The sequence below is a fragment of the Athene noctua genome, chromosome 25 (genome assembly GCF_965140245.1).
Source record: "Athene noctua chromosome 25, bAthNoc1.hap1.1, whole genome shotgun sequence".
NCBI lineage: Eukaryota > Metazoa > Chordata > Aves > Strigiformes > Strigidae > Athene > Athene noctua.
The window spans coordinates 6,676,054-6,690,417 of record NC_134061.1 but is presented as its reverse complement, the minus strand read 5'-3'; the positions used below and the strand labels follow the sequence as shown (position 1 = coordinate 6,690,417).

The 14,364-nt window shown below is 48.4% G+C and overlaps 1 protein-coding gene across 2 annotated transcripts; it reads left to right on the top strand.

Annotated features, from left to right (window-relative positions):
- Window positions 1–311: 311 nt before the first annotated feature.
- Window positions 312–10,435, top strand: LOC141970337 (gametocyte-specific factor 1-like). Of its 2 annotated transcripts, none has more exons than XM_074926865.1 (7): window positions 312–418; window positions 2,211–2,308; window positions 4,463–4,589; window positions 5,549–5,635; window positions 6,078–6,138; window positions 7,058–7,132; window positions 9,780–10,435. In XM_074926865.1, exons 1-7 carry the CDS (start codon window positions 397–399, stop codon window positions 9,874–9,876), a joined length of 567 nt encoding a protein of 188 aa, XP_074782966.1. In that variant the 5' UTR covers window positions 312–396; the 3' UTR covers window positions 9,877–10,435. The 2 variants fall into 2 exon arrangements, with proteins under 2 accessions (XP_074782966.1, XP_074782965.1); XM_074926864.1 differs by having other exon boundaries at window positions 7,052–7,132.
- Window positions 10,436–14,364: the final 3,929 nt, after the last annotated feature.

The window sequence follows — 14,364 nt, the reverse complement described above, 5'->3', positions numbered from 1 at the left end:
CCACCATGCCCTCGGCCCCCTTCCAGCTCCCTCTCAGCAGCAGCCTCCAGCAAGGCTTCCAGGGCACGGACACACTCTCCCTACTCTGGAAGGGCTTTCCAGTTTTCAGTCCCCATCTCGGGCGCCGGTGGCGGGGAGGCCAGCGTCCCTCCAAGCGCACGTTGCTCCGGAGGCGCCGCGCTGGCCCTCGCGGCCGGGCCGGGGGAAGATGGCGGCCGACAGGGACCCAGCACGCGGCGTTGCCCCGCAGCCGCTCCCCGGCGGGAGGGGCCTGGCGCAGGGGGGGGCGGTTGCTAGGAAACAGCCGCGCAGGCGCAAAGGCGCCGGCCGAGCCGCGGGCGCGAACCGACCCCGCGCCCTGAGCGCCGCCGGCCCGGCCCCGCGGAGCGCCTCGGCATGGACCTGGAGGAGGAGTGCGGTGAGGCTGGCGTGGGGGCCCGCCGGCGGGAGGGGGACGGAAGGGGAAGGCGGCCGCCGCCTCCACTGCGGGCAGGCTCCGGCCCGGGTCTGTCCCGAGCTCTCTGTCAGAGCCGAGCGGGCTCTGGTGGGTCGCTGATTATTTTAGCTAGGCCACTGTTACACGTGGTTTCCACACCAGGCGTGCTTCTGGTGCGGATGGGGTCTGGCCTTTCGGATGGACCTGGATGAAGTGACTTAATTTGGTTAAAGTGTTGCTCCTCTCTGTAGCTGTTGTCTCCGCTGATCCAGAGGGAGGTTTTCAGGATTGTTGGGGATTTGTGTTTGCATGCAGCATGGCTAGGGACGGGGATCTCGTTTGCTGCGGTGGCTTTGCTCGTTGCAGCCTTGTGTTAACTGCAGCTATTTACTTGATGAAGCCCACTCCTGTGATGTTTCTGTTCTCTGCTTTATGTACCGTGGTGAGGGCTCTCCTCATCCTCTGGTACTCACCCGTCTCCTTCCCTTTACTGGTAACACACTTGGTCTGATCTTGTGTTGAGCCAGTTCACTGAGAAGCCACTTCTGATTGTTCTCGTAGGGGCAGCTGAACCAGTACAAAGCTTGTCAACCCTTCTTAATGATAAAGTCTTTAGTTTTCAGCTGTTCTAATGACCTGAATTGGCTAATGAAGGTCAGAGCTGCTTACAGGTGGCAGAGCTGGCAGCAGCGGCGCTGCACAGCTGAGATAGAAGTATTTGGTCTGTCCTTCCTTTCTTCCTAGTGGCTCACAGCATGAATTCTGCTCACTGTGAGTTGTGGAACAACATCTTAACTGTCTGTCTGGGCTGATGGAGCTCCCAGCCCTGGCTGTTGAGGCAACTGAGCACCATTACATGTGTAAGAGAAGGGGGGGTGTGATGGCAAGGGAGAGGCTAGAACAGCAGCAGCCATACTTAGATCTGTTTAAGCTACTGTATAATCAAATCCTAAACGTGCTAAAGGCTTGTGCAAAAAAGAGCAGCAGAGCACAAAGGATGACAGAAAGCAGAAAGGTACACACTGGCTTCATGGTGTGTACCCCACACACAAACAGCACGCAGCTGTGTCATCTGGCTGCCTCTCTTCCTTCACTGAGAATATGTAAATGTGTTTTTTTTAATAGAGGTATTAATATTTATATTTTATCTGTAGATAAGTTACATCACATATGCATGCACTCATGCTGCTTCACTGTTCAGTGCCTAGATTCTTAGGTGTCTTAGATGGTTTAGTAACTCCTCAGCTTCTAAGTAATTGCATGACATGAAAAAAGTCGTTTAGAAGTCCTGTGCACCATGTTAGGCATGCTGCTTCCTCAGAAACGAAGCTAAATTGCCTGTCATTCTTCCCCCAGCAAAAGTAGCTGTAGATCAAAAAAGCTGTGGTTCAGACTGACAGTGCTCCTGAGGGCACTGGTGGGTGTGTCATCATCCCAGATTCTCCTCTAAGATAGCTGGAAAAGTGCTGCTGTTCTCATTCACTTTGAGTAAGTGTGGTTACTTACCTAATAAGGTAACTTAGAGAGGAGTTATGCTCAGTGCTACCGACTATTCTGTTTTGACTAACATTCCAGTCACCTCAGACTTCATAATTAATTTTCTTGGTTATGCAAAACCAGATGCCTGCTTTAATGAGTGGTTTCAAACTAAGAACAACTGGTTTAACTCCCTGAGATCACAGCCCTGATGTGGTCGGGTTTTTTTTTCCCACTTCACTGTGTTAGTGATGCTAGATCTTGTCTTTCTAATTAGTTTTCCTCTCTGTTCAATTAGATGTTTTGGATCCAGAGAGATTAATACCATGTCCATATAATAAACATCATCAAATCAGAGCCTGTCGTTTTCCCTATCATCTTGTAAAGTGTAAGAAGGTAAGCTGAGCAGCCAAACAAGGCACTAAATGGGAGTAATTCTGTGCGTGGTGTCATTCTTGTTGCATTTTATGGCTGGCCAGAGTAAGTTCCTGACAAATAGCCTTGTTTAGCCTTTATTTCATACAACTTTATTATTTGGTTAGTAATAGCTTCAAACATGTGTTAATTCACCCGAGACCAGTGTGGCTCTGGTGAAAGGAGATGGATATTCTTCATAGTTAGGTCAGGGAGGAAATTCTGGTCTCTTCCAGCAGAACATTTTTCCACTTAAGTTGAAGAGAGAACTCAGTCTGAGCTATGTGCACCCCTTCTGGCTCATCAGAGAAGTGTTCTGAAGTTGGAATCCCTTTGAGTGCTGGAAACGCAGCTGCCCTAGCAGAGGGATTTTTTTATGTTTTCCCAAAAACTATTTAATGTGCATCTGGCAGAAACTGCACATCATGGGCTCAGCACATATGGGAGAGGTTTTTTTCCCCTCTCCATCTTTTATCCAGAATGTGAGTACAAATCACTTAATAGGAAGCAGTTTTTCCTCTTCTCTGCTCTTTGTTTTCTTTAAACCGGCCAAGTGCTAGCATCTGACTGGACTGGGTTTTTGCTGAGACCTTTTAAAACCTGCTTGTTCCTCTTTAAGTTTGCCAATGTCTTTTTAAAATAATATGACAGTGCTGTGCCTTCCAGTTAAGATGAAGTTGTAGGGGGTTTGTCCCGGTATTGGTACTTATAAACAATTCAATTTGGTAGAACTAGAGCCTTAAAAATATTAAGTAACTAGTGAAAGTGGTGGGCAGAGTGGTGGCAAGTACCTCCACCTTTCCAACATTCAAAAGGGCTGAAGTTTTTGTTGTTGACCTGCTGTAAATTTTGGCAAGAATGTGCACATGTGCTAGGTGAATAGTATTGGCAAGTAAACTCTTAACCATGCTGGTTTTGCCCTTGTATTGCGTAACTGAAGGCCAGCTTGCCTAGTTAGGAGGGTGAGGTGAGATAATGATCACCAATCAGACACAGTTGGTGTCTGTAAGTAATTAGCGGACGGGCTCAGGAATTACCATCTGATCCATCTGAAGGTGCAACTGTGTGATTATTTGCAGCAGCAAGAATCTGGATGGAGATTGTCCTTGCTTGGTAGTTTGTTGAATTTCTTTTGCATATCCTATGCTTAAAATCCAGTTAAATGCTTCCACCTGCTTCAGCTTCCCATTGCTTTGTGCAGAATGCAGCCCTGCCACATGAACGGGGACACTGCAGGCAGAGCAGGTTGACCCCTTCCAGCCTGAACTGTGTTAGCATTGAGAAGCTGCTGTTATGTGGCCAGAATAGCTTACTCAAGCTAGTTGAAGCAAATGATGGACACATGAGGACACGGCAGCCCTGGCTGTGCAGACCAGGTAATCACAACTGCCCTGGATGTGCCTGTGGCCTGTGCTACCATCAGCAGGAATGAGCAGCATCTGTACAAGGCCCTTCTGCCTCTGCATCTGCTGCGGGTGCAAGTCTGATCCCTGACTGCCAGAGCTGTGTCAGCCAGAAACAGGCAGGCACGGGTACAGTGGCAAAGTTGTGTTTTACCCAGTAAAGTCTGTATCATTTGCAGGGGCTGGGCTAACTTACTGTAGTGACAGCTGAGCACTGCCAGTAGAACCTGTGTCTGTGATAAAGTTTTTGTTGAATGGTGATCCTGTACCACTAAAGTCTGCAGGTGGAGTGCTACTGACTCCCTAGCTGTTTTGAAAGGTTTAAGGAATTTCTCAGCCTTTGTGCCTGCTTATTTAAAAAATGGTTATCTGAATAGTTTAGTTTTGCCTGACATCTGCCCCCTGTTGTTTTCAAAATAGTTTCATCTTATGCTTTAAACCATGCAGCCATACTGCCAGTTGCAGCAAATTGTAGGGAGTTTAGCTGAGAGTGTGTTTCACTTCAGTCAACTCAAGGGTGGCTGAGTTTCCAAGTGAGTTGTGTTTTAAAGAACAGTCATGTTAGTTTCCTATTGCATTTTTAGTAGATGTCTGAAATTATTGCCATTACCTTTTTAGTCTTTTTTTTTTTTTAAGCGACATCACAAATATCCTTGGGATTTTTTCTATAGGTTAGCAAGAGATAAGTGAACTTGAGAGATATGGCACATGATTTTGGTTTTCCCTTGTCTAGAGCTACCCTGAAGTTGCAAAGAAGTTGGCCACGTGCCCCTTCAATGCTCGCCATCTAGTTCCTCAAGCTGACCTCAGCGATCATGTATTGAAGTGCAGTGACAAAGGGTTAATTGAGCAAGATACAGGTAAGAGAACCACCTGTGCTCTGAGATGTTTGTTCACCCTGGAGGCTGACATCTCCTGTTTGTAAGGATAGCTCATAGAATAACCAAAAAATGGGAGTCAAGTTATTGTCTATAGTTTTGTGTGACTCAGCAGCATTGGGAAAGCTTGAGTCTGACTTGCTTTGATTTTTTTGTCAGGCTCGTGAGAAATTGCAGATGCTCCCAGTGGACCTTGCACGTATTTTGTTACAGGGCTCGTTGAATAAAAAGGTTGCACGCTAGTCTGTGCATGTTGAAGTACCTCCAGAATGACCAGAAGGACAGACCCTTCTTTTTGTAGAGCTGGTCTTCCTTTGTTTAGGCTTGACCACTGCTGCTATGTGAAAAGTTCATTTCACCAAACAGATGTCTAAGCTGTGGAAACCCCTGCAGCTGTTCTCCAGGGCAACCTGAGTACTTCACTGAGGATGGGGCAGCCCCTCTTCCAGGCTGCTCTGCTGCTGCACTTGCGTCATCTGCCCTTCAATTAAGATTGAAATCTTCTGTGCAGTGGGAGAGGCGGCTGTCCAAACCCCCAAAATATTTAGGAAGGCATCCTGTGCTACGCAGTGTCTTTTCCATCCCCTGCAGTGGCTCTTTAACTATTGCCACACTACAGAGCAGATAGATAGTTTTCGGTGCAATTGTTGCACTGAGGCTAGCAGTGATGCCTGCATTCATGTAAGCATGTTTCCACTGCACTCAAGCATCCCTGGACATAAAGTTCCAGGGGGCAGAGGCTTTTCCTTTCCATTGAAAAGGCTAACTCAGAGTTGCTCGATTTCAGATCAGTACCTGACTTCTGGGTGTACCTAACCTGTCTGCATTGTGCAGGAATTCCTCTAAAGCCAAGAGGTGTTTTACAGCTTGATCCAGAGCACTTAATGTCTCTGAAGCAGGACTGACAGCTAGTCATTGAGTTTTTTTCTCTCTTCCTGAAGAAAATTGGTCCTCTGGCTTCCAGAGAGAGCAGATGAATGCAATGAGCACGTGGCAGGCACCTCCGTGTGATGAAGACTGGGAAACAGGTAGGAAATTCCCCATCCACCATGCTGCTGCCTTCTGCCTGGTCCTATCCTTCAACTCCATTTGGAACCATGTGAGTGAGAGATGCTGTTCACTTGTTTCTCGCTTGTAGGACACCATGCTTATGTTCATTCCTAAAACCACGCGTTTCTCCACCCAGCAGGCTTTTCTTGGTATAGAGAACTATTCAAGGTGCCTGCCATAACTGGCATGGGGATGTGTTTCCAAGCATTTCCTCCCAGTGTAAGCTTTTGTACCTTATGTGCAACGATGACAATGGCAACATAACTTTTATGTTCCTCAGTGAAATGATAGTGAAGCAGATACATTCACCATTAGATCAACTTTTACTCCCTCTTGAACATGTAGAAATATGACAGAGATGTTCCTGATCTGGCGGTGGTTGCTGGAGTTCTGAGCCACAACATCTGTTTCCTTTTGCAGAGTTGTCAGAGCAGTCAGATTTGCCTTTTGTTTGGGGCATGATCAACTCTGGCATAAACAGGTAGGGAATGCGAGTTTGATTCCGTACAACAACATTGTGTATAGAGCAGTATTGCAGCCCACTCCCAGCCCAGCCTCGATGGCTGGATACGGGCTGACTTTGCTGCTGTGCAAGCTCTGGAAGGACGGATACTGATGGTGGATGTTGTTAGGGTGCTGCTTTGGGCTTACTTCCTTTCTCATATGACTAGCCCATGGGAGGGGAGGAAGCCCTTAGGAACACAGATACTCTGCTCTCGCATGCATGTGGCAGGGTGCTCTTCCTGCCCGTGGCCTGTGCTCAGCCCTTATGCAGACTTTGTAAGTGTGACCAGGTGCCTCCCTCTGGAGCCTTTTCAAACAGTTGCTGAGCTGCTGTAGAGCTAATGGTTAGCTAGCAGTCCCTTGTGACCTCCTGTCACCTGAGACTTGGCAGATGTGCTGGCATTAGGGCCCTATGTTAGCAGAAATCTCCCCCTCTTGCCCTTTGCAAAGTGTAATCAGTTTGGTTTGGAGGAGTGAGGAGCTTAATGGCCAGCTGCTAACTGGGTGGAGCTGCCTTGACTGGTTTTATTGATCTGACAGGCTGTGTACAAGGTGTGATGGCACCACCAGCCTTGCCAAAGCATGGTTTAAGGTTCGTCTAAGCCCATATGCAAGAGCAGTCCTGTGCTTGACAGCTCTGCAGTTCTGTATGAGCTCAGCCATAATATACCTCCCCTTCTATAAGGGGTGGCAGCAGCACTATCTGTTTTCACTTGTTCCGCTTCTGGGGAAAACTTCTGGTGTCTAGAGCGTGTGGAGCTCTGCTAAGCACCATCACCTCTCAGTGGCAAAGTACTATCCCCTTACGTCCCTGCTCTCCTCCGTGCTATAGTAAAATGCATAAATTTGAGCAAGTACATTTGTCGGGAGAAGTAACTGAAGTCTTTCAGTTCCAGTACCACCTCTGAACAGAAGAATTGCTTGCCTTCAACAGTACGTGCCCCTGCATCCTTCCCAGACGCCATCTTGTTGTAAGTACCATGCCCCTGGTTTGGGCACTGTGACTTCTCTAGATTGTGTCAGTCGCTGAAATCTCTGGCTGCAGCAGTGCTTTATGTGCATCACTGCAGGGACAGGAGGGGTAGTATAGAACACCTGCCTCCCTGAGCACACTTCTAAAGGAATCTGATGCTTGGATCATCCTCTGTATCTTTTCTTTGCAGCATCCTCTGTATTCTTTATTTCATATTCTTGACAGGCGCTTCATTACAGTGGTCCAGTTTAAGCAGCCCTGCTCCCCAGCCTCTTTGACTCTGTCTCTAAACAAGTCCTTTCACACTATCTACTCTAACCCCTTTCACCCCCCACCCTCCTCCCCTGATTTCAACCAAATTATTTCCTTGCTTTGTGGAACTCTGCTGTCAGACACAGCTAAGTCAGAGCAGAGGTAAAACTAGGGCTGCTTAAACCAGCACTGCTGGGAAAAAAAACCATCAGATTCTATCTGGAGGTGAGAGGGAGGAAGCTTCCCATGTTGAAGTGTCTGATGCTGAAATCACACACCATTCTCTGCCATTAGCAGCAAAGCAAAAGCTTAAATGTGCTTGTAGATAAGCCTTTTTGCCAAGGTGGCAAGTGCTGCTTCAGCACAGACCACTGTCACTTGGGGGAGTGGAGGAAATTCTTGTATTTTTCTCTATCTCATGCCAAAAATGTGTCTTGTCCTTTTCAGAGTTTGGAGCATTAGCATCTCTTTTCCCCCTGGAAGTTCATTCTCCCAGCACTAAATTGCTCCCCTTCTAGGACAGTAGAGCTCCTGCAGATGGCAGATACTCTCTGAATCTGATGGCAGGACTCTGTAGACTTGGCTGTTGCTGCAGGACATGTTTTTGCAACATCTGAGTTCATAAAACCGTCCTTGGTTGCCAAATCTTTTCCCCAGGAATTTGTTTCATAGGTTACCCTCATCTTCATTTGGTGATATTTGTTACAGTTACTGAGTAAATGGACTGATAAATTTACACAGCACCAACTCAGCAGCTTTCTCTCCTGTAGCAAACAGGAAAACCACAGGAGTTAGCAAGTCTCTGTTGGTATACTTGTCGAATGGCACTGCTGATGATCTGTGAAGTTGTTCTGTTTGCTCCAGTAATTTGGGAAGAGCAGGAGAACTTCTGAAGTGGTGATGGCTTTTAAGGGGTGGGCAAGGGGGCTGATTTTAAGTATAGAAGGTACTATCTGAGGCCTGAATAGGTTCCTAATCAGAGGAGTGATAGTGGGAAACAGAACAGCAAGAGGGGTTGCACATACCACTTAAATCCTGTCCCTTACCTTGATGCTTTAAAATAAGTGTGAGCATTTGCAAAAGAGGCCCCTTCAGAGTGTTGTGTGATGAGGTTATGTGCAAGCTGTAAACGTGGTGGGGGGTGGGGAAGGAAATGCCCTGCAAAAATGGCAGATTTGTCTGAATTCAGGCCTTGGGGTAGCAGGAACTATTACAGTCCCATTTCAGTGGAAGTCAAGAAGCACACAACAGAGTGATTTCCAGGAATTTCCACCCTGCACCATAACCATGTGTCTTGCATCTGCAAAGCAGCACTACTTATTACTGTTCTCAGGATTATATGGTGTCTGGAGTGAATTCTGTGGAACCTTTACTGGGCATTTGTGAGAACATTTGGTTCTTTGCTGGGGAGGTGCTGTGGTCAATAACACCTGTAGCTAGCAAAGTCGTATTTGAGGGCCTGTTACAACCTGGAGAGCATAAAGTAAGTTCTAAGAGTTTCTCCAGCTTGTAAAGAGGCTGAGACTTCCTACTGCATAATGTTTAATTAAAATCATCTGCATCAGCCAGACTGATACAAGGAAATGATCCCCTACTTTGCAACTTATTTACTTATAGCAACGTATAATGATTTCTGAATATTGCCTAAGAATTGCTTGCCCTGACTGTTTTGTGGAAGCTTACCAAAGGCTACTGTGTTCATCTAAACAAAGCATTTTCTGTGAAAACCTAGCAAGAATTTCTATGTTCAGCAAAAATAAGAGCTGTGTCCTTGGAAAGCAGATGGGTTCTAACAAGTTTATGGATAGATAGCCATATATGGGCAGTAGAAATTAATAGACTGGTGCTTTTAGATAAGATAGAGGTGGTAAGCCAGCTGGAACCACTCTTGTTGTTCAAGAAATTGGCTGAGAGAATCTGCACATGTTTTGAGGAAAAGTACAAGGTGAGGAGGACTGTGAGCCTTCCTCCAACAGACCCCAGAGACACCCACCAGGAGGCAATGGGCAGAGAACATCAACTGCTGACACCAGCATCTAGAGCCAACCCAGCCTCACTCATGCACATGGATATTTGTATTGTGTAATCCAATGAATATGGATATCCACACTCTAGAATTTTTTGGTAAAATGTGCTGGGGGTGTTTAAGTTTTGTTGGAGAAATCCCCTTGCACCCCGGCACCAGAGTAAACATACAAACATACCTGCTGTGTAACTCTGTTCCAGTTGTAGAGTCTGTTTTCCACAAATCAAGACCTAGAAGTATTTTTTCTGTTCATGCACTTTTTCCTTTTTATTTTGACAGCATCTGAGTTTGTCCACATAGGATATGTAAAGTGGACAATTTTGGTTTTAAACTACATTGTCATTTACAGATACTTCTGTCTTCCTAGAAAGCATCCTGATCGCACCTCTGCAGCTTCCAGCCTTAACTTTGTCACATGGGTGCATGGTGCTTCAAGTCCTAAAATAATGGAGAATCCTCTGTGAATTGCCTACAGTGTGTACAATACCAAACACATTGGAAACATTCATTGGAAATTAAAAGCGTATCGTTAAGTACTTGTCTATTTTCCATCTGAGTTCTGTAGTTTTTTAACACTTAAAACATGTTTGAGACTTGTAACAACTGTTCTTTGTTGGAGGGGCAGGCAGGGAGGGAACAGGAATGGTTTAAATCACTAAAAATACATGTTTAGGGCTGTGTAAATGTTTGGATCCAGCAGTATATTTCTAAAAATGGATGCAAAGTACAAAATGGCATCTAAATGCACAAAGAACTAAGAAACCAGACATGGTGTTTGTCTAGAAAGAAATTAATGCCTTTTACATTTTTAAAATACAGAATTTCCATTTGTATTACTACCAGTGTAAAATAACACATGTTGATTAGAATGTGCAAAGTCAGGATTATTTTAAATTTGGTTCTGTTGAGATTCTTGTTGGCAATTTTGAGTTAAAAGGTTGTGAATACTATTGGACCCATTTTATATTTTGAAGACATCTGCAATGATTTGTTATACTCTTGTTCTGTTGAATAAATAAATGCTTACACAGCCCTCCACTTGAACTTTATTTGATTGCTGTTGTTGTTGTCACTTTGAAAGTGGTGACCAATGTCAGCTGTTTGATTGTTCCTGGTTTGACTGCATTATAATTTTACAGATAGATGCTGTAATTGGGCCTCATTATCCTGAGCTCATTTAATTGCTCACAGGTGGAAGACTGCCACTACTTAGAGCAGTAACTACCTGATTTTTGCTGGGTCTTGCCTCCTGCCTGTGCTGCAGAGGAGCTTTGGCTGCACCTGCTCCCAGGACCTGCCCTGTCCCAGGGCCCAGCACTGTTCTCCCACAGCCCAGCCCTCTGGGAAAGGACCAGACGGGCCTGCAAGGTCATGGCTGTGACTTCAAAACATCCCCTGGGTGCAATACTTAGGGATGGGGACCACACAGGTGGGTTTGGCTTGTAGGTGTAGCCAACACATGGCAGAGCTCCCAGTTCTGAAATCCTGCATCCTGGGCAGCTTCCTCAAGCCACTGCCTGTGAGGAGAAGGAAACTCGCCATTTCACTGTTCCCTGCAAGATTAGCAGGCTTTTAAGGATGTAAAACACAAAGATGACCTTTCTCCAGCGTTATGGCTATTTTAAATCCCAGTGGTGTCTTACCATTGGGCTGTTGACTCCCTCTGATTTGTATTTACCCCAGGACAAGGTCAAATGGCACCCGCTCCAAGGTTACATGTGACAATTGCTGTGGTCACAGCCACATATTCCCTTGTTAAATCCCCGCTGTCTCTTGTGATGGGCACGTCCTGCAGTGCTGCAACCTTCACCCCTTCCTGGGAGGCTGAATGTGTCCCTTGCCAGGAGAGGCTGCTGGGGTGTAGGAAAATACCAGCTCCTTTTGGCCGGCTGGGGAGGGGCTGGAGCACATGCCTGGGTGAGTTTCCCCCTGCCTGAGCTGCTGGGTAGCTCAGCAGTGCTTGTGCTCACTCTGAGCCCTGCTGTGGGCACTCCTGGCCTGCTGGGCCACCTCTGCCCTGTCTGAGCTAGCAGCCCTGTGGCCATAGGACTGGAATGACTAGAAATGCTGATGGAAAATTGGGATAGAAATGCTTGTGTCTGCAGTTGTCAGCGGTGATTCAGGAGAGGGGGAAGGAGACAGCATTTACCTTCAGGTGCAGATTCCTCCGTGTTGGGGAGCTGGACATGGGAGTTCCTTGTTGTTTCTCCCGGTGCCCGCAGCCCCATTCAGTGCCTGATGGGTCTCCCAAGCCCTTGGTGCAGCTCCTGCCCCTGCAGACATGTAGCGCTCTGCTTTGCCCCTGTGGTCACTGGTTCTGCACTGGTCTCGCACTGGCGGGCTCAGCCTGTGCTACAGGACACCCCGTGCTGTTTTGGAGCCCCCCTGGGGCTGGAGCACAGCCGGGTGCACAGCCCATGTGGATCAGTGGGGAACCAGATCGCTTGCACCTTGCAGGCTCTCTGCTCCCTGGGGGCTGTGATCAGGTCAGCGCAGCCGCCTCCTGGCAGTTCCCCCCGTGGGGGCCTTGGCTTGCTGGATCCTTGCTGAGTCAGACCCTCCTCCGCACCTTGGAGGGCTGGTCTGGGGTGCCCAGCACCTCTCTGCTTGGCCACTGGCTGCAGCCGGAGATGGGGCACCATGAACAGGGTCTTCTGCCACTTCCCTGCTGTTCCCACCTGCAGGATGCAGCACATGCTCTCCCTCAGCACAGGAAAGATGTGTCCTTTCTCCTCCCACCAGTTCCAGAGTACTGGGGAAGGGATAAGCCCCTTCCCACTCACACATGGCCAAAACCAAGCCTGCACACAAACTCGTTTATTTTTCACTTTGTTGTCTTGAGGGAAGAAGGTGGAGCTCTCCTTTAGCTGCACATCTCGGGGTCAAGGTCTGCATGGACGGGTTTGGTTCTCTCAGACTGACCTCTGGCACCCATCAGTTTGCACTACTGAGGTCTCGGCCCTTCGTTGCTGACTCCAGAAGTCCATGCAATCCTCTGGTCACAGCCAGTGGCACCCCTTTCTCCTTCTGTTTCCCTCCCCTTTCGCCATAAAACAGTGCCTGTAATCCCACAGAGGTGCACTCATGGCTGCAGTGTGTCCGTGTGCATTGTTCACATCCAGTGGCATAGTGCTGGAAAAACACACTCCCCCGCCTCTCCCTCTCCCAGCAGCTCAGGCTGCCCTTTCCTCAGTGCTGTCTCCAGCTAATTGGGATTTGGGGTAGTTGCATTTGTTTCCAGATGATATCCAGGAGTGCAGCACTTCCCAGTGTTGCCCCATCAAAGCGGGCAGGGATCCTTGCTACTGCAAAGAAGCAGCTTTGAACCCTAAATCCTGCTTAGTCAACTCTTGTAACATAATCATGATACACAACTACAGGGTCCTGAACTGTATTGGCTCCTACCCAGTGCAAAGGGGAAGGGGGTGAAAGAAGGAATGAGGAGGACTTTCCATCATGGGGGTGTTTGCAAGCAAATATAAAGTGCTGGAGGTGGGAGAGAAAGAAGGGAACAGATCTATCAGGTGAGGCAAGGGAACACCAGCTGCAAAATGCCTCTTCAGACTTGTTCTGGAAGGTGAACAAGCCCTTAGTATTGTTTTGCCTTTGAAGTTGAGTGTCCAGCTCCTTTGTGCTGTGGGCAGGAAGGCCGGAGGAGAGAGCTGGGTGGTGGTGTGACCCACGCTGTCCAGGGACTCTCTCCAGACCACAGCCTCTGTGTTCCGGCTGTGCCCCGCTCTTTGCAGCAGTAGTTCAGCCTGAGTTACACTCAGGAGGTACATGTAGCGTTTCCTTTAACTCCTCAGGGAGCCACCTCCTGCTTCTGAACTTCAGGTTCCAGCAAGGTGAGAGAGCCTGGGGTTACTGAAGGCGGCACAAAGTCTCCCTTTTCTGGCAGATCAGGCTCTGGCCCCAGATTTCAACTTTACAACCAAACCACATTTAAGAAGTCATTTCCCCTTCCCTGGCTTCTAGTCCAGGTTATAACTCATAAACCTAAAAGCTCGATTTCAGCTTGGAGCTCATTTACAAGTGCTCACTCAGCAACAGGCTGAGAATCAAAGCGGTGGCTGCCTGGGCTGCCCTCACAGCTGCAGTGCTGAGCATATTTATTTCAAATCAGTAGCCAAACCGTGCCTAATGTGTCTCCTTAGGCAGCCCCTGACATGCACATTCCAGAGCAGGTAGATCGATACAGCCCTTTCACCTCCTGTCCAGTGTCTGGGAAGGACCCTCCTCCTCCGAGCTCCCGGCCTCTGGGTGTCTCACGGCAGTGGTTCCTATTCCCTGCTGTGCAGGGTCACCTTGGGAAGGGCCACAGCCATCGTGTCTCATCCCTGCTGCTGTGATGTCCCTGCCCGGGGAACGCTGCTGTGAGCCCCTGGGATTGTAGGTGTCACCCGCTGCTGCTGCCACCTGGTCCCCCCTCGGGCTCCTGCAGGAGACTGGCACTTGCACACTCATCCCAGGTCCCCGTCCCCAAACCAGGCGGGAGCGCAGGCTCTGCAGACAAAGTCCTTGAGGATTCCCGTAGGGCTCTTCCCTCCTGCCACTGCCCGGCCCCTTCTCTGGCCAGCATCTGAGTTGCTCTGGAGGTGCCTGGTGGCCAAGGGAGCAGCACTCCTTCACGCCGTCCGGCACAGCTGGGGGCTCTGACAACACTCCTGCCCTGTATTTTGCAAGTCTGGTGTCATCTGAACTCCAGCCAGGTCGTCATTTCTACTGCCCATGTCCAGGATGTTGGTGTGACTTGCTGTTCTTCTCTGGTACTGGGGCAGTTTTATTCCACTTTGCTCTTAGCTTTTCGCTTCCCTAAATCAAGGTGCAAGGATAAACCCAAGAGTGGGAGAAGAACAAGAGCCAAATGATTGCCTGGGGAGGAAGAGGCAGAGTGCTGCCAAGAATCCCCCCCAGGGCTGCAGCAGCTGGTGCTGGCTGGGTACAGGGAGAGC